This window comes from Spodoptera frugiperda, chromosome 28, assembly GCF_023101765.2.
Source record: "Spodoptera frugiperda isolate SF20-4 chromosome 28, AGI-APGP_CSIRO_Sfru_2.0, whole genome shotgun sequence".
NCBI classification, from domain to species: domain Eukaryota; kingdom Metazoa; phylum Arthropoda; class Insecta; order Lepidoptera; family Noctuidae; genus Spodoptera; species Spodoptera frugiperda.
This window is the reverse complement of record NC_064239.1, coordinates 2,398,893-2,425,397: the sequence shown is the minus strand read 5'-3', so window position 1 is coordinate 2,425,397 and position 26,505 is coordinate 2,398,893. Positions and strand designations below refer to the sequence as shown.

At 36.7% G+C, this 26,505-nt stretch overlaps 1 protein-coding gene across 1 annotated transcript in view; it reads left to right on the top strand.

Moving 5' to 3' along the window:
- The window catches only part of LOC118265120 (ATP-binding cassette sub-family G member 1), a 54,582-nt gene that overhangs the window by 13,093 nt on the left and 14,984 nt on the right, over positions 1 to 26,505 (top strand). The window contains exon 2 of the mRNA XM_035577837.2: positions 7,747 to 7,902. Coding sequence (XP_035433730.1) covers positions 7,779 to 7,902 — 124 coding nt within the window. The 5' untranslated portion in view covers positions 7,747 to 7,778. The remainder of the gene's footprint in view (positions 1 to 7,746; positions 7,903 to 26,505) is intronic.

Below are 26,505 nucleotides of genomic sequence, written 5' to 3'. Positions count from 1 at the left end.
AGTTTGAAATCGCCAACCTGCATTGAGCAAGCAACTCGGAATAAGTCACATTGGTACTTTGCCGTTGGAAGTTTTTTTAATACACGCCTCTCATGCATGAGAAGCGGGCGTGAAACCTCTGGACCACCACAACATGTAACTTGCAAGTCCTTAAAACATGTTGAGTCATATATCCAAACTTACTTACTTAGATTTCTATTACAAAGATGCACAATTTAAGCAATCTATTAACACCTATCATTATGTTATGAATGTATGAAGAATTACGTATTTTTGCCAAATCACGATGACTTCGCAGTAATCTGGTGACCTCACAAAAACCTTTTTGTTGTTGTTGCGAATTCATCTCTAGGCCACAATAATTAGGAAGTAAAGTTTGTCAATTCAATGGTTTTTGTTTTTGTTTTTTAAAGTAAAAAAATGTATTCTAAAACTTGGAATGTGCGTGTGGTATTGTCTCATTAGAAGTATTTAACTGATTTAAGTGTGTGTGTGTGTGTGTGTGTGTAATTACTACATAGTTTCGATTGTGAGTTTGAGTAGGTATAGTATTATTATGTTTCTGTTTTAATTTTACATAAAACCGAGGATACACTAGGGCCTTCCACGTGCGCCTCAAAGACCGTCATAGATGGGGCCCAGTAGGGCTGATGCCTGATCCAGAGCTGCGGACTACCTAGCGGGTTACGGGAGCTTATTTCGGCTTGAAAAGCGGAGTAGGAACGGGGTGGGTTTTAGTCAGTAAGAGTTTGACACTCCCTCTCGCCTCGCGCAAGGCGGGAGAAGTCATTGGATGACTTTGCTCCCTCAAAAAAGGACAAATGCGTAGTTTAAAACGACTCGCGCTCTCCGTAAACTGCCACGCATTATGTTAAAGGAAAATCCAGTTATGACATCTCTTTGTATTTGCTTCGTGATACGTAGATCAGTTGGTTAACAAACTATGCAAAACAAAAATGTACAACTACCGACTTACGTTTGTAATGTTAACGAGGAACGTCATACGACAAGTAATAAAACTAACCTCTTGACATTTTGAATAATAAACTATTTTTTTAATGAAATGTATGTTAAAGAATCAGTGGGTACACAGGACTACATGTCATCAAGCTATACATAACCAGTTTATTATGGTCTCGCTTTGAATGATTTTTCCTCACGTGCAACGGTCAGTTTATACTGGATATGTATAGTTTCATGTGTACATTTACTTGCACTTTTTGTTCGGTATTTTTAATGACGAGTTTATATGAAGTTATTTATATCACATTGGGTTTTTTAAAATTATATATTTACTATGTAGGCTTCGCCCGCATTTCCTTGTATAAAAAGTAGGCATCCAATCACCCAAGTCAACTCATACCCTGTGTGTATACTAAATTTCATCAAAATTCTTTTAGTAGTTTCAGCGTGATTGACGGACAAACATCTAAACAAACAAACTTTCATATGTTATAATGTTTTTGTGTTCACAATAATGACGATGTAATCGTTAAAATATTTAAGGTCGTTGACCTGTGGTTTAATATGGCTTAGTTAATTTATCGGTTAAAACATTACAAACTTATTGTAAGGATACGGGATAAAGGAATAAATAGGCTTATCCTCTATTATATGGGACTTATAACATAACTGATGAAAAGTGACTATACCTAGGTATGTAATTGTTTGGCGAAATATCTCGACTAGTTTTAAGCCACGCTAGGGTTCATATCCATGAGCAGCATTGCTGTGAGTATGAATAAGACGTTAAACAGGACGAATGAATTTAATAAGTTTTACGAAAGTTATAATAGGCATCTACAAAATAGGTATTTTCTACCCATTTAAATAGTTAAACTTACAATATCTGAAGTGAGTTTCCATGTTGAAGAATAAACATTATGTATAACTGTTAACACTGTGAATAGTTATAACTGTAATTAATATAATACGTCAATATATTAATCTTACGTCTATAAATATTTCGCAATTAACACCTATTATAGTTATTTGTTATTAGCTTGTAACGTATATTATTCACGTTATAACGAGGACTTAAGCAAATACCTGAATATTGTAAATGAATTACAATTGACAATTTGTTTTGTAAATAAAGATGAAATAAATTTGATGAAAATAAAAACCACCCCGTTCCTACTTCTGCTGAAAAAAAGCCGGAGCCCCGGTAAACCACTGGGCAGGCCGCAGCTCCGAGTCAGATCTACTGGGCCCCATATGTGGTGGTCTGATGGCTCTTTGAGGCGCGCGCAGAACTCGAGGCTCCGACCCATTATTTTGTGACTACTCGAACAGCGACCACTTTTTCTGATTTCATATTAATTTTGGAATTTGAATTTATTTTAATGGTTAAAATTCTGTTATTATATTACATTTAAATAAATTACGTTATTTTATTATAACATGTAAAAAACGTTATTTTTATACACCTGATATAAATATTTTACAAGTATTATCGTAGAACAAAGACATGTTTTCAATTTTCATAAATAACAAATGGAGTTAGCAAGTAACTGTTATTTCTATGTAACATATCAAGTTATGCATTGACTAACTATGTTATTTGTTTAGTAGTTACCTAAGCTATGAGTGTATGAGGAAATTATATATCTTTACATTCTCTATATAAGTTGTTATATGTATAAAAAATACGTTACTACCATAATATATTATACAATTATGTCGGTTTTCCTTGAGGGTGATTGATTGTATATTTATTTATTTTACTAACTTTTTTACGCGAATTTGCTTGGTTAAGTCCTTCTCTGTAGGTACTTTAAGTGTATATAGGTAGGTATGCAAAATATCTAGAAGATTTGTTAATTATATAGAGACTACCTCGTTGGTGGAATGGTCGCAAAAGCGCTTGCCGGTGAAGGGGGCTTGGGTTCGATTCCCGGGTCGGGCAAAGTATTACTGGGCTTTTTTCGAAAATTTCTTAGTAGTAGCACGGAGTCTGGAATTGTGCCCAGTATATGGCAATACGCTCACCCCCTATTACATGGGACTTATAACATAAATGGTGAAATTTTGGGTTTACAGTGGCATTACGTGCTATAATGGACACCTCTTCCTACCTCTTCAGGGAAAAAAGGTGTGACGATATTTGACTTCTTACTTCAAACATTACCTATTATTATTAATTACATATTACCTAGCTCATAACATTTAATTTTAATATTGATTTTAGCTTGACACTGCCTTTAAGGACATTTCAGACATTAGCAAAATTTTAATTTGACTTGAATGACAGCTAACATTTTCTAGTTAAATAAAGTTATATTTTTCCTTATTGGATGTCCTGAGTTCTAAGGTGATGTAGTTATGACAGTTGATATGTCTAGCTTTGCGTAGAACATAATTTCCTTGTTATTTCTAAATGCATTTAATTTTTGGCCTTGTCACACATAGATTATGCAGATATATTCAGAGCCATGTAAACTTGGAATCATTTTTTATTTTATATTTTGGTTTTAGTTTAGAATCATGTTGAATTTTTAATGTATAATCAGGATAAACATATTCTCTTGTAGGTGAAAAACAAGCTTGATTTGTGTTTCCTCATCTAGCAACATAATAGGGTACGAGTGCTTGTAAATTATTTTAAAATATTAGACACGTATTTTTTAATTTCTCACAGAAACAAATACATATAAATTCGAATTGGCGTCACTTCTAGATACACTACTAAACTTTAACCGTTTTATTTAGATAAAATGAATCAGTATTGAGTAATGAGTTTTATTTAGATAAAACGAATCAGTATTCAGTATTGTTACCTATCTTATAAGACAAAATTAAAAAGTACGTGTCTAATATCTTTTTATTACCTAATTAACGAACTAAATTGATTTTTAATTTATATACCCCGTCATCATCTCTATTATTAACTAACTTGAGGAAACGACACAACGCTTCGCTTCAAGCTTCCTTGTGTGAACTGCTAGGGAGTGGAACTCCTTGCCGGAGTCTGTGTTTCCTGATGGGTATAACCTGGGTGTCTTCAAAGCCCGAGTGAATAGGTTGCTTACGAGCAGACGTGCTCCATCGTAGGCCGCATCATCACTTATCATCAGGTGAGATAGCGGCCAAACGTCGACCCATTAAATGTAAAAAAGACGACCATCAGATCCAAACTTATACCACATCCAGCCTATGTATAGCAACATCGCCTATATATATCTATGTACATAACTATGTACTAGTTCATACACGTGACTGTTCGCAGTGAAAGGTAACCCATTCATTTGGAACTACACGGTAGGCGCGCAAAACGTGATTCCTTTAAAGTATTTACTTCGACAGAACTAGTTCTGTAAACGATTTAAGCTATGTGGTAATGACAGAAAAGAATACACATTTGGCTCCACCCTGTCCTTTAATGGGTGGTATAAATGCCGACTAAGGGAGACAAGTGACAACCAGAGATTTCCACTAGACATTTTTTCTGGTGTCAGTCACCGTAAGTCGTCCTTTTGCTATGTTACGTTGCTGTGGTTACCTTTGGCTTCCATCAATAATATTCACACATAGCTTAGGACTGGTGGAAACTGATTCAACGTATTACGTATTTTACGTGAGATATGAACCGACTTCATATCTCACTTAACTTCATTCACTAAAGGACTATTATAATTGGCACAGGCTGCACAAAAAACTGTAAATCAACCTAAACCTTTAAACCACGATCACCAACTCGCCTGTAAAGCATGGATATTCTGAATTATTTGAAGTTGTCAAAGTCCAATAGAACTACAGAAAATATTTTTTTAAATAATGTTGTCATGGATATTGAGCCTAGAACTCAATTATAAACGTAATTAATTGTCTAAAAGACCCACGGAGAGGCCAACAAGGTTAAGTAAAAAAACATGATTAATCTCATGTTTTTATAACATGTAGATATCTAATAAATATAATTTATCATCAGTTAATCCGATTGGAGAAAGGACAGACAGACAAATTGCCAAAATAAACTTCCGTTATCCTTTTACCTAACTCCTAGAAGAACAATTATCTAAGCGATATTAAACTGTATTTATATAATTGGCTAAGGTGCTTATTTGCATGCTAGTAGAATACTAACAACATGTATGTGCTAATCTCAGGAACAGCTGAACCGATTGTAATGATTTAATGAAACATCGCAGATAAGACAAGCGATCACGCAAACTATGATATTATAGGCAGCACACGCAAGCGTACCTGCGTGCAAAGCTAGTGAAATGAAGCTGTGTTTAATTCAAGGAGATTTCAAATGATACATAACATATGATAATAATTTAGAAACAAATAAATACACGGTTGCTACTGCTTGATTACACGCACTATCTCTACGATTAACAGGCTGGTTGGAGATTGCAGTTTAAAAGGCTTAGGTTTGTCAGAATGTTGTGTTAAAGTCTTAACCACAAAAATAACCTAATGCTAATCACTGGGTAAATCTATGCTGATAATTTTCCACCACGGATTGGGCCCAGTAGGGCTGATGCACGACCTAGAACTGTGGACTACCTAACGGGTTTACCGGGGCCGGTTGCCTGAGTAAACGGGGTGGTTTTTAGTCAGTAAGAGTCTGACACTCCCTCTCGCCTAGCTCATGGCGAGAGAAGACATTGGATTATTATCCCTCCTTAAAAAAAAACTGATAATTTTGTTAAGATCTCAAGTGGGTTTAAGGTCTCATATTGGACCGTTGTTTTTTTTTTACTTACGATTTTGCAATCAATTCGCCAATTAATCAGATAAACCAGTTACTTGCCACAGCTATCCATCATAGGCTTTTTTATTTAAAAACTAGGTAACCCTGAGAAATGAACGCGGATACTATGTCTGATGCTATTAATCTATTTAAGGTGGACAAGGCATACATTGATGTTCAGTTCCTCGCTGTTCTAAGGTTATAACCATATCTAGTTATTCAAAAGGACTTTGATTTCGCAATAAATTACTGCAGACCATGATTGTTATGTATAGGTATAATTCTGATTAATATTTGCAATAATAATGAACTGGCTTTCGGTTCATAGTTCACACTAGTAAAATTATTTAACTTACTTAGGTTCTGCCAGCGGTTTTGTCCACGTTCCCAGAGATAAAAAGTAGTCTTTAATATGTTATTGCATAATCTACTACTTCCAAATTTAATACCGATTTTTTTAGCCGTTTTGATGTGATTGAGTGACAAACGTGTAAGTTCCTTACCACAAGACATCTGTACACATTTTAAACCACAGTTTTTCATGTCTGTCTATTATTTTTTCTTTAATACTAATCTTACCTTGTCTGAACGATTAGGGACTCTTACCCGAGAGGTTTTCTTAGGCAGCTATACTTACAAAAATTCGACCACAAGGCAATTTACTCGAGGTCCTTTCTTCATGGTTATACACCAAAAAATTCCCCGAACTACAATATTAGCAATATACACAAGTATTTAAAATATCTGCAAGTCATGTTTAACCTTAAACCTAAACATAGAATGCAATACAATCTATTTTCGGTACAATAGATTGCAAAATTGCATGCTGACTTGCAAAAAATAATATTGCGTGTCGAAGAAACAATCTATACGCAGACAGACAAACTTGACCCGTATGTGTGTCAATGTCGTGTTTGTTATTAATTTATGTAATATTATTATTGTTGGCTAAATTTCTGTTTAATTTGCGTATGTATTTGAATTGCAGCATTTAATATTTTCAAAGCTAAATAAACATCGTGCAGTTTTATTTATTCTTCTAATTGCATTTTTTGTTTAATAGTCATTGAGAGACCATACACACTACTTATATTAATGAGACAATATGGTTTATTAACAAAATTGATCGAGGAGGTCGCTCGATCAGTTTCAAGCTACGATTGGGATTCATAACTATGAACAACATACGTGACAACCGACGTCTCTTCACGCGGCCACTTTGTCAGATTTATGCTCTTCTGACAACTTACCGACTGCCACAGACGTTCCTAAAATATCTGGTTCTAAAAATTAACTTAACCTAGTTTCTTTATAAAAATTACATTTTTAATTAGGTACATGTAATCCAAGTTTAAAATATGATGTAATATTGCTATACTAAAAATAAATATAAAACGTGAGAAATAACAGACAATAGGAAGAAATAAATATAATGCCTACATTTCGAAGATTTCAAGATTATGTTGATTGATGACCATAGACATATTTATAATCTAGTAAATTAATGATTTTTTTTTAAATATATTATATAGAAATAAGTGTATGTCTGCTTGTTTGTTTGTCCGTTAAAATGCGATTGTGTACGAATTTTACCAGTCGATTCCTAAGGAAAGTTTAGGGTGTAGGGTACATAATTATAATTTGTTATGATTTTAGCAAATCGAGTCTGATTCAGGAAATTCTATTTTTAATGACTAACTGTATTAAATCAGTGACTAAAATAAGACCGGTTACATTGTACCTGCGTCATTGGAATAAAGTTTCAATTATATAGCAAAAAAAGTAAAACTGGAATTAGCATTTTATTACTTACTAGCTACTTCCGCGCGGTTTCACCCGCTCTTCTCGGCTCCTATTGGTTATAGCGTGATGTTTTATAGCGTACAGCACTCCTCGATAAATGGACTATCCAACACAAAATTAATTATCCAATCCGGTTCAGTAATTCCGGAGATTAGTGCGTTCAAACAAACAAACAAACAAACAATCAAACAAACTTTAGCTTCAGCTTTATAATATTAGTATAGATATGTTTCTGGTTGCAGGACTTGGCCTTGGCATGCCAGTGTGATACAAAATGTCGAGCCCATTGGAGGTGAACTCGCGAGCTTTGGGACGAGCGCACCTCTCTCATCTACCCCAGCGCCCGCCCGTGAACCTTAGCTTCCAAGACCTTAGCTACACTGTGCAGAATGGAAAAAGTAAGTTTTTCTTTCTTTTAATGTCATCATCATCAACAGCCTATAAGTGGCTTCTGCTGGCTGACGAAAGGCCTCTTTTCACACGGATAAGGTTTGAGCAATAATCATCAACGACGCTTGCTCAATGCCGGTTAAAACTTATAATTAGAAATTATAAGACCAGGTTTCCTCACTATGTTTTCTTTCACTGTTTGTCAATGGTGATTAAATTTTAGACAGCGGATTCGCTCGCGTTTCCGTGGAATCAAAATAGTCTAGATATATTCTTCTAGACCATCATCTACTTCGGTTCTAAATTCCATTCCGAATTCCTTTTCAGACGTTTTAATGTAATTGAGTAACATATATACAAACTAACACACAAACAATTCGCATTTATAACATTAAGTAAGATCTCCTGCTTATGTTTTCATAATTACCTAATCTATTTGCCAACTGTAATATTTATATTTTATATTATACTATACTAGCGACCCGCCCCAGCTTCGCATGGGTGCAATGGTAATATATTATGCATATAAACCTTATTCTTGTATCACTCTATATTTAAAAAAACGCATCAAAATCCATTGCGTAGGTACTTTTAAAAATTTAAGCATACAAAGGGACAGAGAAAGCGATTTTGTTTTATACTATGTAGTGATAACAAAGCATATTATGTTCAGATGAATCAACTAGCCTGAATTTGTTTATCTGGGTGACAAATAACAGATAGTAGGCACTTACCCTATATAGTATAACACCAGTGAGTATTTATCTTAATGTTTTGCGTTTTAACAGAGATGAGTAACCATTGAATCATTGTGTTGACAGCTGTATTATTTCCCGTTGATTTAAGTACCGTAAAATAGATTTCAAGGGGTTAATAGATGCAGGAATGGGGTGAATAGATGTTAGAACATTTTCCAAACATTTATTCATTCCTCGAGTTCTATTCAGTTTTTGGTGGGTACACCAATTATCTGATTTTTGAGTTTCTGTTTAGCTACGTAGACCACCGAGACCGTGACCGGCGATGACTCCGAGACACGCCTAAAATAAAACAATATTTTCATGAAATCTGTCAGGTTAGCTTAGATAATAGAATTACTTAGAAGTAATAGAAGATATCGCCCACCTTCAAAAAAGGTTCTTTGGAACCTTATCATAGAACTGTCTATCAATCTTTAGCTATTATCAGCTTTACTAGCTGCCGGGTTCCTATAATTTACTACATTTTAAAATACCGTAGCAATTACACGTAGGAAACTAGTATAAAATTATTTGTATGCGACCTCAGTATAATTATATGTGCAGGTAAAGTACACAAGACCTAGACCTACGCCCAGCCTTGCACTTGTTTTTCTAGATTTTTCTAATTACCTGTGTATGTAAACTGTTGAATACAATTACATAAGAATACAGTAAATCAGACATTCATTGTTTAATGTATGAATATAATGTAAAATTTATAATTATGGCTATCGGCTTACTGGTTTCAACTTCAACCCAAGCTAAAGGGACAACTCGACTAGTTTCAAGCCATGCTAGAGGCTGAATATGAATTCAAGAGCAGCATTTCGCGACATTCAATAATTACTTAAACTATTCCTATCTATTCTTTAGTAAAAAAAATTGCTAAGTTCTCCGAGCAAGGCAGTAAGTCTGATATTCACTAAAAGCAAATATAATTCACACTTGAGAACTCAGTCAAAGAACAAAATGTGTTAGAAAATTGTTCTTAGATCAAAGAAACTATTATAGTTGCAAAAGAACTGTTTAATTATACAAAGAACATAAATAAACATTAGGTTAATAGTGGAGCGATAAGCGGACATGTTAGAGTTCGCTATCTACATGACAATGGGGTCGCGTTGCTTCCGTTACAATGACCAGCAAGCTATAGTAGGGACTAGTGACATTACACTGTAATAGAAACTATTTTTGCGCTCATTAGATCGCACTTTTTTGATATTATTTGAACACTTCAAAGTAACGTTACCACCCCTTATAGAGGTAGAGTACATCGGAGAGCTTGATGGCAACTGGCTTACCTCGAGATAATTGACCTCCTTGTTATTTGTTTGAGAGGGGAAGATCATCCAATGACTTCTGCCGCCTTGGGCGAGGCGAGAGGGAGTGTCAGACTCTTTCTGACTAAAAAATCACCCCATTTCTATTCATGATTTTCGGTCTGGTGCCTCGGTAAACCCGCCAGCTCAGTTAAATGGCGCTGGTGATGCATTAAATCCTCTGTGGACTATGATTGTTTGAGTGTCTATTCTTCTTTTGTTTTTGTTTTGCGGAGTCGGAACAATATTGCTATCTTACATTCATTAACTTAAATAAATAAATCTATCTATCTTTATTATATTGAGCCGTCCTCTTCCTATCTATTACAAATATCTTTTTAATTTGCCATATTTAACGAAACTAGCTGTATAGTATCATTGATTAGGCTTTTTTTCAATTCACTTTACCATCTGGCGAGTTTAGATTTAAGACTAGACTTTTGTAAATTTTCATAAAGTATAAAATAATATACACAGAATTTCGAAGATGGGAATGAAAGATCAACAGAAGTTAAGATAACAATATTCCAATGAGAATCGGAAACTGGCTCTTGTTGCATTGAAATACAGCATATACATAGTTACAGTATAGCGTTATGCATCGCGCGGTGCATCGTATAGTTGTGTCTATGCATCTGTAAACTGCGGTTACAGGACGTTGACCCCAAATTGTTGCAGTTATGTGTGCATCTATACTTAGATGTCCCTATTAAGACAATGCGCTAACGAATTAACCTTGCCATTTTATATACTACTTAACCAATCTTTTGAAGAAGGCGTTTTTCCAGATTTGTTAAAAAAAGCTCTCATAAAACCGATCCACAAGAAAAATATAAAGACTGACCCAAATAACTACCGTCCAATCGCTCTCCTACCAACAGCCTCAAAAATATTTGAGAAAGCTATGTGCAATCGCGTATATGCATTCTGTGAGAAATACAATATATTCAATGATAGCCAAAATGGCTTTCGCAAAAACCGATCCACCGTTTTGGCTGTTTATAAATATATAAAAGAGGCACTCAATATAATAAACAATAAAAAGTATGCTGTTGGATTGTTATTAGACATGACAAAAGCCTATGACAAGGTTCAGTTCGATATATTATTAAATAAACTATATAACATTGGCATCCGCGGAAAAAGTTACGAATGGTTTACATCATATTTAAAAAACAGAGAACAAGTTGTAGAAATAGAACACTGCAATCATAAATCAAAAGAAATAGAATTAATACGATCCCAAAGCATACCTGTAAAAGCTTCCATACCACAAGGAAGTGTAATAGGGTGTCTGCTATTCCTTGTTTACATAAATAATCTCCCCAATTATATCAATGAGTCATGCGTATTATTCGCCGATGATATCTCTATTTTAACATCATGTGATAACAATATAAACTTAAATCAAAAACTTACTTCTATACTAGACACTACTACACACTGGATGAACGAACACAACCTAGAAATTAACTTCAATAAGACAAAAATAATAACCTTCCACCCTCGACAAAAAATACCTATAACAATAAATTTCGATTACAATGGATCAAAATTAGAAGCAGTAAATAAATTCACCCTTTTAGGCCTTGACATAGATTCACACGTAGATTGGAAATCGCACATTCAAAAAATAAGAACAAAATTGTCTAAGTTTTCTTACGCCCTCCGTGAAATCAAGAAGGCAACAGACCTAAAAACGGCTATAGTAACGTATTACGCATACGCATTTGCGTGGCTCAAATATGGAGTTATTTTGTGGGGAAATAGTACCGACGCACCTACACTATTCACTCTGCAGAAAAAAATTATTAGAATATTAATGAATATCAAGGAAACAGACTCATGTAAACCCCATTTTATAGACCTCAGAATATTAACCCTGCCTTGCCTCTACATACTCGAAATTTGTAAATTTGTACGTAACTACCCCCAATTCTATTCCAAAAGAGGAGATATTCAAAATAAAATTACACTCAGACATGAAAACAGACTAAACATACCCACTTCACGATTGAAAATGCACTCTTCTGGTACACATGTTATGTCCATTAAAATATACAACAAGCTTCCGGAAGACATAAAAATATTGCCAAAAATAATATATTTACTAATAAATTGAAACAATTGCTAATAACTAAAAGCTATTACACTATTGACGAGTACTTAAACGACAAATTTCAATAACAAAAAATCTCTGACATAAAACAATAGATGACATTTTTCATTTTATATTTAATCTTTAATTAGTAACTTATTTTTATATCGTGAAAATACTATTAAAATGATTAGGTACACTATTGTATTGTATGTATTAACTTTAGCCTAAACCTATATATTATATTTATAAATTTTAATTTACTATTAATTTAAAGAAGCGCCTTCATCCTCTCTCCTAATAAAATGTAATTAAATAAATTGTAAAAATCCACTTTGCTGTGCCCGACAGGGTCCATAATTGATTCTATGCTTAACATACCAACTGTTTTTATGTACACATTATGGCATGCAATAAAGTATTGAGTATTGAGTATTGAGTATTGAGTATTGAGTATAGATGTAAAGGAACTAGAATAGACCTAGTATAATATAGCCTTTAGAAACAAAATATTGAGGATTTTCCTTCATGAGACCTGATCCTATATTTTTTAAAAAGATGGGAAGTAGATTATTTTTGTAGTATTCATAGTGACATACTACGACATATATCTATTATGGAAGATACGAAAAGAAATGAATGAATAAGAAGACAGTCTATGATAGATACTTGTAACAAATCCAAATTCAGTGAAATTGAAAACCTATAATGCTTTTCCCTATCATACAAATGAAAACTCTTTACGTATAATATCAACTAATTACTTCAGTTAAAATAATAAAATTGCAATGTTTACACAGTACCAAGTAAAGTAAATATATAAACATTAATGAACAAAATTGGGGTCATACAACTCGTCACGTGAATGACCACACTAAGTTTACTACAGGCGGTGCGCAAGCGCCGTGCACCGTGTTGCACCGCCGCGCCACCTATAATTGCTGTTGCCTAGAGAACGTTGGTCAATCTTTAGAAAGCTGCACGTGACTGTGAAATAGTGACGTGCAAGGATGTTGTGGATTAGTATCGATAGAAGATGTTTGGATGTGATGGGGGGATTGGGCTCAGCTGTTGTGATGATGAAGAAGCCTTTGGCTAACATTAGTGGACCGGTATCCGTCGATCAATTAAAGCTACCACACCAATCGATCGATAGTCCATCGATGCCATCGATCGACATCAGTCGACATTAATCGATTGGTGTAGTAGCTTTAATTGATCGACGGATACCGGTCGACTAACCAATCGATCGATTGCCGGTCGATGGCATCGGTCGACGTAGATTGATTATATTCCGGCCGGAAACTATCGATCGACATCGACCAATCCATTCTACCATCAATCGACGATCGCTCGATTGGTGTGGTAATACAGTTTTGTACGTCTTCGATATTCAATTTGGGTGATCGAAGACATATATTAAAGTGTTTATAGATACATGAGCTTCCCAATCACCGGTTTATTGCATAGGGACCACCCTATATTAGAAATTACAGTTTTGTGTAACAATACTATTGTTTTGGTAGGTAAACATGTAAAGTGTGTAGTACACTTTTTGTTCTAGAATGCCTAAATCTGGCATGTTACAGTAGTTCTTGAAATACATTTTATGGTTCAAAACAGAACTGCTGAACAAGGGATCTTGAGTTGAATCCAGGTGCAGCAGAGTAGAACGAGTATGAACATACGTCGGGTATAAAAATAGGCTCACTAAACTAGATTTCGTGCCAAACCACTAAAACCGCAGTTAGTTCCACAACAACAACCACACATCGACACAAGTAAATCAAGTTGGTTACCTAAGTAACTCGTTTTATCGATAGTTTCGCATCACTAAATCGTTGCACGTGACTGTCCTATAACTCGATTGAGAGTAGAATGCACCAGCACGTGTTGACCAGTGGGAAACTGCAGCGAAATCCACTATGTCTTCATGTCAGTTCTATGGAATGAGGTTAGTGGTATATACTGACATTTTGATGCAATACATTGGCAAATATTGCAGTTTGGATGATTGTGTTCGGGGAATAACGTCTGATTTCGGTAGTTGTTTGTCGTTTGTGTTAGTCATGGGTAATCTGTGTGAAATACAGTGTTTGGTTTGCATTTATATGTTTAGTCTGTTAGTATTTTACTGAACAATTTGTAAGTATTTTTTAAGTGTGCGCCCTGATTAGCTTCATTCGGCGGTGTAATGTACGTGAAGGAACTTTTAAAAGGCCTGGTCGCCAACCTCAGCACCGGGTAAGGGGCCTCTAATAGATCGGCTCCGGAGCCCCCACGGTTCTTTATTGAGACCTAGACCGAGAAACAAACCCTTGTACAAAAATAATGCTAAACAAACAAGATACAATTTCATCTAGTAAACAAACTGTGACAAAACTTCACGCATAGAACCTATTTACACATACATTTCAATCTTTAATGCTTTGTTTCAAAACAACCAATATAGCCTCTCATTTTCTTAAGCACCTAGCTTCTAGGATAAGAGAACAACACTCTTGGATCATGACGAAATCTCTTTTGAAAGACGTTGCCATAAAATGTATGGGTGTAAGAAAATGCATGGAAATCGGATAACTGCATTACTGCATGTTTGCGAAAGCCGTACGAAGATGGTTGTTGCAAAATAGGTTAGGATGCAATTTGGTTTTTTGCATAGGTACATATTGTAGTGTGGGTTTTAGATGTATGGGTGCGGGGGAAAAATAAGGTTGTAAAGGAAGGATTGCAATAGATTCAAGCTATCCAATTTATGTATTTGTAAATACATGGAAATTCAAATTAGGTGTTTGTTTTCGATGAGCAAATTGCTATCACCAAGTTGCTTGCAAAATATGCAGGTTATCCTCTTTGCTTTTTGGGAAGTTTTTGTTCAGACTACATCAACGTCATGCCTCTTATCCCGGAAGGGGTAGACAGAGGTGCACTTGCACATTACAGTACTTATACGGCCATTGTATACTACACTGTACAGTATACTAAGTTTAAAATGTTAAATTTTAATTTGGTAATAAACAAATAATTAGTGTTTTGTATCAATTCTATGTGCATCTATCTAGGTATCAAAGCTAAGCATTGCTTAAATAAAAAGACAGGATGATTTGTGTTTTCCTCATATAAACATTATAATGTTATTTCATCATGAAAGTAACCTACTTACATTTTGGTGAGAAAATCTTATGAAACGTTTGTAGAATTTATTAAATGTCTAAGTTACATAGGTAATGTAGTGTTTTGGATTCTAAGCACGTTTGTTAAAGGTTTTCGGTGAAAGCGAAGGGCCTGTGACCCGTTTTTGAGTGCCTAAGTATATCACTTATCTTTTGTCGTCGTTGAAAATTGCCTCATCGGTGTTAGAGTTCGAGGTTTCATATCAGTAACCTTAGTACGAGTTTCTTTTACGTTTAAATATTCGAAACGACAGCGTATTCGGCGCTCTGATTGGTTGATTTATTCCATAAAGCAAACTCATACTAAGGGTACTGATTAAAGTGTCAGTAAGAATTTTAATAATTGTTAAGGATTTGCTAAGGATTAAGGATTGTTAAGAATTTTAATAATTGTTAAGGATTGAATTATAATTGACTCGATGCAGCTAGCTTAGTTACTAAAGTCAAATTCACATTTTACAGTTCAATTATACATTTTATACATGGCACTTCTAGAGATTTTAAGCTATCAACTACTATACTGAGAATTTTCAAAATAGATCCCTGTTTTATTTTGATGAACTCTCCTTACAGTAGTTGAACCTACGGAATTACACTAATGACGCATTATTCACACAAAAATACTAAACAATATGCCTTAATGGAAGATACTTAACATCAAAATGAATGGTTTCTTTCAAAGAATTTAACATCTGCAATTGTTGTGACCCCACCTGACCCAACACTATTGTTTTAACTTGACAACAGCAGGTCATCATACCCTACCGTCAAATGTCTTTATTTGATATTCAACTTTATTGTTTTGTAGTGAAGTCGAAAATTCAATGACAGTTATTGTCAGATTGGGGTATGTTGACCTATTGCCGTCTGTACTTACTAAAGTATACATTGCACAAATACCTAATTACCTGTTGTTGCTTACTTTTTATTGAACTTTTTGTACGTCTACTTAAAGTCGGTTTTTGCATAGATAATGGTAGTTAATCATCGGTTGACTGGCAATTAGGTTTAGCTGTTAATAAAAACATTGTTTTGATAAATAAATAGAACTTTGTTTTGATTTGGACCACCTTGAAGTACTTAGTTGAGATTTAAAAATAGCATCCAAAATATGTTGTACTTTCGTCAAAGTCGAAGCAAAGTCTTATTTATGTATAAAATATCAAAACCAATTACTGTTGTCTTGCGAAAACCAGAACGACTAGACCTTTTAGACATAAAAAAAGGAATATAGACAAATTGACTGCACGGTAGGCATGGTGTCTGGGCAACCGGCTATCGCACAAAGTGCAGCGGGTTCTATTCTCACACAGGGGAAATCTTTTTACGATTAACAAATTGTAATTGCTCTGATCTGAGGGTTTGTGTGTCATGTGTATGTGTGACATAGTATTTCTGTAAACGCATCCACCATAAAGGAGAGAATCCCAATGCGGAACAACGTTCATGAACAATGTGTAAAAAAAAAAGAAAAACATATAGGTATAACGCAAATTAATCGACGAAATTGGATAGGTAATCTTTTTCAGTCCTATATATTATTTTAAAGACAAAGGTTTATGTATTTTATATTATGTAAATGCACCTCTGTCTATCTCTTCAGGGTTTATAAAACATGTTATTACCATGCTCCCATAAGCCATAAATCTAAATACCATCTAGCTTAGTCAATGGTTTTATTACATCCTTGGGCACCATTAAGTCACAGACACCACAGCTAGTCAGTAATTGACAATCTCCGAACCTTGAATTTAAGATTTTGTAACATTAAGGTTCTTAGTTCAACAGATATTATTTTTGTTATGAAATGGACAGTTTTGTATAGATATATCTTAAACCCATGAAATGGACAGTTTTATGTTACTCATAAACCCTGTAGGTAATTTTTATTTAATTTTGTAAACAGGTTCTCCTTATAAGGGTATTATGACACATCTTCTTATGCAGGTTAGCCTTGAAATCGACGTCCAAGTAGCACACCAAATCGGCAAAGTATCAACAGTTATCAGAAAAATATATAAAAAAATAAGGTTATGCACTTTTTAAATAACAGTGATTTATGTGTTATCCACGAAAAAATACACCCTGTGCAAGTATCTTGACTATTGTAGTTTCAAATCTTTATTTTTCGTCTGTATTCTTGCTTTCGTTATCCTGAATAGTGTTATCATGTCCTCTAAATAGATTAGAAAGTATATGTAATAGTATAATAAAATTTATTCAAGTTGATGCAGTTGTTTCGGAGTTATGCACGTCTTTACGTTACAATAATTATAACCTCTTATTCATACGTAAGACATGTAAGTAAGATAAATATTTTGCACATACTATAATAAGGCTACGGTACATGGTTTTTTCTAAATCTTAAATCTATTTTTGTAGCCAGGTAGGTTACTTATGTTAAATATAAATTCAAAGAACTGTTAATTTTTTTTTAATTTATAAATAAATATCAATCTTGTTTTTGACTTAGATTTTTTGCTATATATTTCAGGTAACTAACTAAAGTTTATTTCAAGAACTTTAAAAGAACAAAAACTATGATGATCATTTATTTATAGTACTGAAGGTTTGTCTTCTAAGTAATCTTCAAATGTTGTTAACCCACGTAGATATAATCCATTTTAATTTGTTTTTTTTTCATAAATAAACTGTAAGTACCTACTTATTTGTTTTTGAAGTTTAAGTGTAGGACAGCCATGCTTCAGCACGAATCGACCGCAGTAAACGGCCTCACAGAACACCGACTTGAAGCATCGCTTGCGTTAAATGATTGAGGTTACCGGCCAAACGACCCGCCTTCCCAATCTTTACAATCCCCGATTCCCCAACAATCCTTCAATTCCTAACCCCCAAAAGGCCGGCAACGCACTTGTAACGCCACTGGTGTGTCGGGTAAATCATCATCATCAGCCGAGAGATGTTCACTACTGAACAAAGGCCGGGGAGGCTTTTGTTCAGCTTTGTTCGTATTATATTTAACTAATAATTAACGCCATGAAATCCACTACTGAATTAGGAAAAGGAAAGGAAACTACAAAGAAATACATACTAAAAAGAAACTAGATTAATTAATAGCAATTAACTTTGCGACGTTTAACACGAGAAAAAATGTATTACGCGTTTTGTAATCACTGCATCCAAATGAATAAAGATGTATTTTTATTGCGTTTTCAATCATTGTCCGGTTTGTAGATCTCATTGGCGTAAACACGATTTATAATTATGATATCTTTGCATAAAAAATATTTGCAATTTAAAAATGACTGAAGCTATGTGTTGCTTCAGACTATAATCTACCCCTGTTCCAAATTTCATCTCGATCTCTTCATTCGTTTTGACGTGAATTGAGTTAAACAGACAGACATATGAACTTTCGCATTTAGAATATTAGTAGAATATTATTATAAAAATATGACGCGCTTGGTTTTATAGCCACATTTTTTATGTATTAATAAAAATAAAATAGTTAAGATACCTATTTTTTTTAAATGGCCAACATAGACATTCAGGTCACTAAGTAAATATTACCTATGTTAGGTATATAAATCTGAACTAGCTACCAAATTATTAGTTTAAGGAAGAATATTATAATTTTTAAACGATTTTGAATATATTTTTATTACATTGATACAATTGACATCATGAATGACGTTAACATTTTTTTTATGACATCATCAGAATTGTTTTTCAATGCAATTCGGCGAAAAACACTTAAATGTCATTTTAATTTTGACATTTTGAAAAAAAGCAACTAATAACTAATTTATCTAGCTGTCAAACTGTTACAAGTTTTTTCTAGTTGACTTTTAGAGTTCTAGTCTTTATATATATGATTTATTTTTAAATAAATTTCGGTTTCAAAATTCCCATCCATTAATTTTTTGTATTTTTTGTGGTATAAGCCGGTAAACGAGCAGACGGATCACGTGATTGTAACGTGAGTGTATCGCCGCCGCCCATGTACACCCGAAACACCAGGGGCGTAACAAATGCGTTACCTTTTGGGGTTAGGAATTTATGAGTTGTTGAGGATTCAGGGATTGGGAAGATTTTGAAGGGGGGTACCTAATGGGGCTTCCGATAATCTCACTCACACAATGAAACAACGCAAGCGTTGTTTCACGTCGGTTTTCTGTGAGGCCATGGTATCAATCTGGTCGAGCTGGCCCATTCGTGCCGAAGTATGGCTCTCCCACAGAATGTTGTTAGAAAAGTTCTTGCACGACATTATAGTGGTGTACTAACAGTCGTACTCAGACTTATTTAACGGTTACTTAACCCATTCCTTGGAAATAGATTTTGAAACAAAATTGTTACTAAGGTATAGTTTAAGTAAGCATTAAATGACTCTGAGTGTGGCAGTTAGTTTATTGCCATACAAAGGACCAAATTAAAACTTTGTTTCTGCTGAAACAAAAGGTAATACCTATGTGCGGGTCGGAGGGATCAGGGTGTGGATCGTTTCCTCGACGTATCCGCGATGTGGTCAGGGAGAGCCAGTGGACTGTATGATGATGGTGGAGAGAAATAACTCTTGTACTGATTTAGCACAATACTTTAATTTTCCATAGGTTACAATGATATTAACACCGTAGTGGAATGACTTTACGCGACTACTTAATCGATATTAACACACTCTGACGATACATTTGATAATACGTGAAAGGATAATTACGACACTTACATAATGACGTTCATTGACACACTAAGGACGGCTCGGAAGGAGTCGCCCTTATATAGGCGGGCCGCGCAAACAAGATCGTTCCTGTCCTGGGTGCACGTCGCGGGCGTCGCCGCGTTACCGACAAGTTCGTGCAAGCCCAGGAGCATGTTTAAACCAGACAGCGGCGGCACGGAACAAAGGATCGCCGCCGCTCACCTTTGATATTCGTGTTTAAACATGCTTTTTAACAGGAACGATCAGGTTTGGTACATGTCGCGGGCGGCTCGCCACCTTACATTGCTGTCGTGCACATTTCTCCCGCCGTCGCCATCTGGCGACTCCTTGGTGGGCACGACAATGCGCTCCGCTGGTCTTCGGAGTACGAGTCCTGTGGTCATGCTACTCGTACCTCTCCATCTTCGTCTGGTAGCACCTGCGTTACCCTTCCTTTGGGCCAGGTGTTACGTAGAAGGTCAGGGTCGGAGGTTACGACGACGTCTCCAACCTTGGGTGATGTGCTGCTGCCGAGGTCTCCCGCCGGTTTCAAAGGCGCGGCAGGCACTCACGTTCCCATCTTCGCCAAATCGGCGACACCGGTGGTACGAGCTTCCAGCTTATAGACCACGTATGTGACTCACTACCTAAACCTAACCTAACCTAAAGCGCTTAAGGCGCTTTTACCTAAGTCCCTATCAGCCGCTTAGGTAGCGTTGTCACTACATACTAATTGAGGCTAATCTATACCTATACCTACTTATGACCTAGACCTATAAATTAACCTATACCTAATTCCTAAACCTAGATCTATATCTATACCTAATACCTATATCTAGATCTATATCTTTTGTGCCTATCTACGGGTACAAATATAGAACCATAATAATTTAATACATTTGGCCGTACTTGATTGACTAAACGGGTGTACGGGCACTTAGGATTTATTATTTCTTTATTTACGTCCTGTACCGCTTTTATTTTCCCGCGCAAACGCGAAGTACCTGCGCCGGCGCTGTGAGTACTTATCACTGATAACGAACTGTCGCACGGCGTCGCTCTGTTATCCTGTGTGGCGGCGATCACTTTTGGTACTTCGGCGCGTTGTTCGTTCTTATCTAGGCGTTCTAGGGTGCCTAGATGAGACTTGAGTACTGTAGGTGCTTCTTGTTTTCTCTTCTTGAAGCTGTTATCGGGTAATCGTCGGCTCTTCTTTTGTTCTAGGATGCCTGAGGTTCGTTGTTTTAGATCTTCTCTAGGTATCCTAGGTTCTAAACATACTGGTTCTTCTTTGACTGTAATGTGGCCGCAGAATGTACTTGTAACTTTGTTTACTGAGTACCGACATCCATGTAGTACCCAACCGAGCTTCGTGTACGATGCTACCGGTTGGTCGCGCGCACCTGTCCGTGTCTTCGTGGCTTCTAACAAATGCCAGTTGTCTTGACCAATCAAAATCATTGGTCGCGCGCGATCATAAACGAGACTGCTTCGTATGTCGTCCAAATGCCTACAATTGTTTAGGTCTTCGGTATGTACAGTCTGCGCCGTGACTTCCAACCTAGTTACGGTGCGCGCCGCCTCTATCTTCTGCGGGGCGCTATGGTACTTGCCTTGTATGTGGAGGCTTACGGTTCGGCTTCGCTCGTGCTTGAACTCTGTGCCTAAGCCTTGTATGCACATAGAACTTTCTGGCCCATCTGCACCTAGGATGTCTGCTACCGACGCGGGTATCAAGGTGACTGTACTCCCATCATCTAACAAGGCGTATGTATGTAGACTAGCATATGGTCCGCTCAATGTCACAGGTACAATCTTCAAATACGCGCGGCGATTGTGACGCGAAGTTGTTTCCCGCGCTGACGTCACGGACTCGTGTGTCGTCATCGCTGGCTGCGCTGTGTTTACATTGCGCTCTTTGTGCAACAGTTTATGATGCTTCATGTTGCACTCCTTTACGTCACAAGTAGGCGCTCTGCACATATTTCTTCTGTGTTTACTTCTTAAACATCTAAAACACATGTTATTCGATTTCGCTATATTCCATCGCTTATCTATGTCTAACTGTTTGTATTTACTGCAGTCTGGTAACTTGTGGCCGTGCTGCTTGCATGCCGGGCATCGCTCACTTGATGTTTTCTGACGAGTATTTACCATAAACGTGCGCTCAACTCTGCGCCGTCGTCGTTCATCAATGGCGTTATCCCTATCTCGCTCTGGCAGTGCGTACGCGCTACACTTGTCGGCCTCTTCATTCAAGAACATAGATAAGAGCTTTAATACGGGAGTATCTTCAAGCTTTTTATTTGCCGCGTAATCGTACCATTTATGTTTTAATATTGGCGTTAACTTATCTATAATACAATGCGACATTTCGGGGCTATGTAAATAGTGAATTCTATTTAGTGCTTCTATCGTACCTACCGTGTTTGCAATACGACTAGCAAATATACAAATATCCCTAGGGTCCTCCTTTAATCTAGGTAATAATTTAACTTTATCTAATTCGGTCATTATCAAAGCCTCAGGCCTACCGAAACGTCTTTCTAGTGCATCTAGAATGACCTGGGGGTCAGATTGACTAAATAATAGACACCCTACAGCTTCCTTTGCGGCGCCTCTGAGGCTTATCCTAATCCTAGCAACATTTTCTACGCTAGAAAAATACGTGTGTGAGTCACAATACGCGGCCTTATAAGCTATCCACTCACCGGGTTTTCCGTCGAAGACTGGTAGCCGCTGCATGAACTTCGGGGGCTCTCTCGAACTGCGCATGACCTGCGCTAGTGCCGCGGCGAGGGTTCTTACATCTATCAGTTTATCACTTACATTATCGTGTGACACTTCACTCGCGATATTGCCCTTTGTATTCGCACACACACTTTCACGCACTTTGCTGTAGCCGTCGTCGTCTCGTAGCGGGTGCGCGCCCGCCGGGACGCCGGTGTATGTCGCTATCGCTGCGTGGGCTGCGTCTCTGCTGGTCCTCCCGCCGCTGGCGTCGTGAGGCGGCGGCCGAGTCTCACCTCCGGGTGGCGGCGCGGGTCGCGCTAGCCACGTTCCAATCCTCACGGAGGCGAGGTCGTCCTCCAGCTCTTCGTCGTCGCTCGACTCAGCTTCGACTCTGAGGCGCTGTAGTTGTATTTCCTGCAGTTCTACTTCTGCCTGCGCTTGTCTGAGTTCCATCTCAGCCAGCCGTTTTCTAGCCTGCAGTTCTGCGAGGCGCTTCTTCTTTGAGTATGTCGAACGGCGTGACCTGGTATCGCTGGCTTTGAGCGTGGCGTCGATGTATGTAGTCGTCGTAGACCCGCTTCCTGTGTCCGTCACTCGGGCCGAGCTCGATTCTGGTGCCGGGGTGGTGGCACCCGGTCCGACGGTCACAGAAAGCTCTTGCTGGGTCTGTTCTCCTCTGGACTCTCCACTACGGCTGCGTGTTAACACCATGTTGCTGGAACTTGATTTGGCTCTGAAGGACCAGAATGTGCGGGTCGGAGGGATCGGGCTGTGGATCGTTTCCTCGACGTACCCGCGATGTGGTCGGAGAGCAAGTGGACTGTATGATGTTGGTGGAGAGAAGAAATAATTCTTGTACTGATTTTACTCAATACTTTATTCCATAGGTTACACAAATGATGATGTTAACACCGTAGTGGATTGACTTACGCGACTACTTAATCAACGTTACACACTCTGACGATACATAGACTTTACGTAACAGGATAATTACGACACTTACATAATGACGTTCATTGACACACTAAGGACGGCTCGGAAGGAGTCGCCCTTATATAGGCGGGCCGCGCAAACAAGATCGTTCCTGTCCTGGGTGCACGTCGCGGGCGTCGCCGCGTTACCGACAAGTTCGTGCAAGCCCAGGAGCATGTTTAAACCAGACAGCGGCGGCACGGAACAAAGGATCGCCGCCGCTCACCTTTGATATTCGTGTTTAAACATGCTTTTTAACAGGAACGATCAGGTTTGGTACATGTCGCGGGCGGCTCGCCACCTTACATTGCTGTCGTGCACAACCTATATAAAATATTTCTCTGGTTTTGTGGGCCTAATTAATATGATTGCAAAACCTCAGTCGTGTTTTTTTTCTAATAAAAACTGGTCAGGCAATGATGTTGACATTTTTATTATTATCTAGTAACAAAAATGAGACGCCTATCATTTGATACAGTCGTGTGGATTTGGTAATTGCTTACTGTATATTTATCAGTATACCGATTCATATTATTGTATATCTGTGTCAACACAACAAATTCTAAACAATTATTAAAAAATAATTACCAGCGGCCGAATTATGAACTCTTATTTCCAGTCAGTTTTCGCCGTGAATTGAATTGCCTGGCTAATTCGTATTATGAACACAACCGCCAGCCAGGCAGTGGTCACGTGCTAATACAAACCCAGATTTTCTTGCATAGGTACTTTGTTCCACAAACTGTATATTTTTACCTATCAAACTATTATATCAGATTTAAAACAACCAATTCATACAACATTTGCTATTTTACGTAAAATAGTGTCGGAGATCAGCCAATATCGCCAAGATGGTATCTATTTTCATGGAAAGATTTAAAAAATCCAAAATAGACATGAAAAAACATTACAAGGTCGTCGTTTGCGTATTTGCAGAATGATAAATTATTAAGACCTGTTTTTGGTAACTGCAAAAAATATAACTGATCATAGTTATTTTCCTGTATGATGAAATTAATGCCATGAGGTTAAAATTCCTAGCTTATTATTAATTTAACAGAGTTGCTTTTATTTATTTATTTATTTATTTATTAGGTTCACCAACGAATGTTTACACTAATGCATACTTATAACTATTAACAAACAAAAATAAAGTGTAACATTCACTTAAAGGTAAACACCACAAACACAATATTAATATATTTCTAATCTAACCAGACAAATGAAATGACTTATATTTATAGTTTATAACTAACTTATATATTATTATTACAAATCAGACAGGAATTTTATGATTATAGATTTGATCTTTGCCAGTGAGTCGTGATGCAAGTCAACTAAATCACTACTACTGTTTATGACCTTGCAAAAACGGGCGTAGGGTGAGTTAGAACCCAAAACAGTTCGTCTATGTGGAGGACAGAGTGGAGTGATTGATTTGCGTGGGATTCTTGAGGGAGCACGCAAGTTACATAGTGCTAGCAGCCTAGGGCACTCAATATTGTTTTTCAAAATTTTGCAAACAAATATAGCATCACTAAGTCGCCTCCTTTTGTCTAAACTGCACATGTGAAAGTGTTTCATACGTTCTTTATAGGATGGCTTTTTTCTAGCTATACCAGCCGAAAATGCTAAGTGCCAAAGGAAACGCTTTTGGACACGCTCAAGACGCAAGCTATGTACCGCATAGTGTGGTCGCCAAACCACACTACAGTACTCCAATCTGCTCCTGACAAGACTGTTATATAACATTATTTTAGTTTTAGGCTTACGGAATGTCTTACAATTTCTTATTACAAAACCCAACATTTTGGACGATGTTTTTATAATGTTATCCAGGTGAGGAAGAAAAGTTAATTTCCTATCGAACAGGACTCCTAGATCACGTATACAATCTACTTCTTGTATTACTCCTAAATTGATGTGATACTTTGAATGTATTATGCTATTTTTTCTCGTGTATTTTACATGGTAACATTTACCCGAGTTCAAACACATTTCATTATTTTCACACCATTGAATGAGCCTATTAAGATCCATTTGCAGATACGTAGCATCTTCTTCAGATTTCACCACACGGACAAATTTCAAGTCATCTGCATACATAAATATCTCAGAGTTTTGAAAGCATTCAGGTATGTCATTTATAAAATAGTTGAATAAAACGGGCCCAAGATGTGAGCCCTGTGGAACACCTGAAGAAATTTTAAAAACAGAAGATTGAAAGCCGTTAACTACTACGAAAAAAGTTCTATCAGTTAAGTACGAACTCAACCAATTCAGCAATGTGCCAGTAATGCCGTAAGCCCTTAACTTCTGTATTAATATTTTGTGACAGATTTTATCGAACGCCTTGCTGAAGTCAGTGTATATGACATCTGCTTGGTGACCTGAATCGATAGCTTTAATTAATACTTCAGTAAACGGCACTAGATTTGTGCTTGTGGAGCGTGCGCCTACAAATCCGTGTTGATCATCGCTTAAATATAACTTTAGATGGTTTTGAATGTATGGGCAGACTAGTGACTCGAATATTTTGGCACACGTCGAAAGAATTGAGATCGGTCTATAATGTGATACCATATCATCGGTGTCCGATTTATGTATGGGAACTACCTTTGCTATCTTCCATTTTGACGGAAAAACGCCTGTAACTAATGATCTTTCAAAAATTTGCATGAGTGGATAGACTAACGCTGACGCACATTCTTTTATAAAAATGGGTGGGATTCCATCTGGACCTGCGCCTTTGTTACAGTCGAGGTTTTTTAATAATTTAAACAGAACTTCAGGATTTATATCAGGGCATGTTAAGCTTTGGCTGTTATTCTCTAAAGAAATTAAGTAGTCAGGTATCTTGTATTTAGTTCCAGTATTGTGATCAGTTATGTAAACAGACGAGAAATAGTTAGCAAA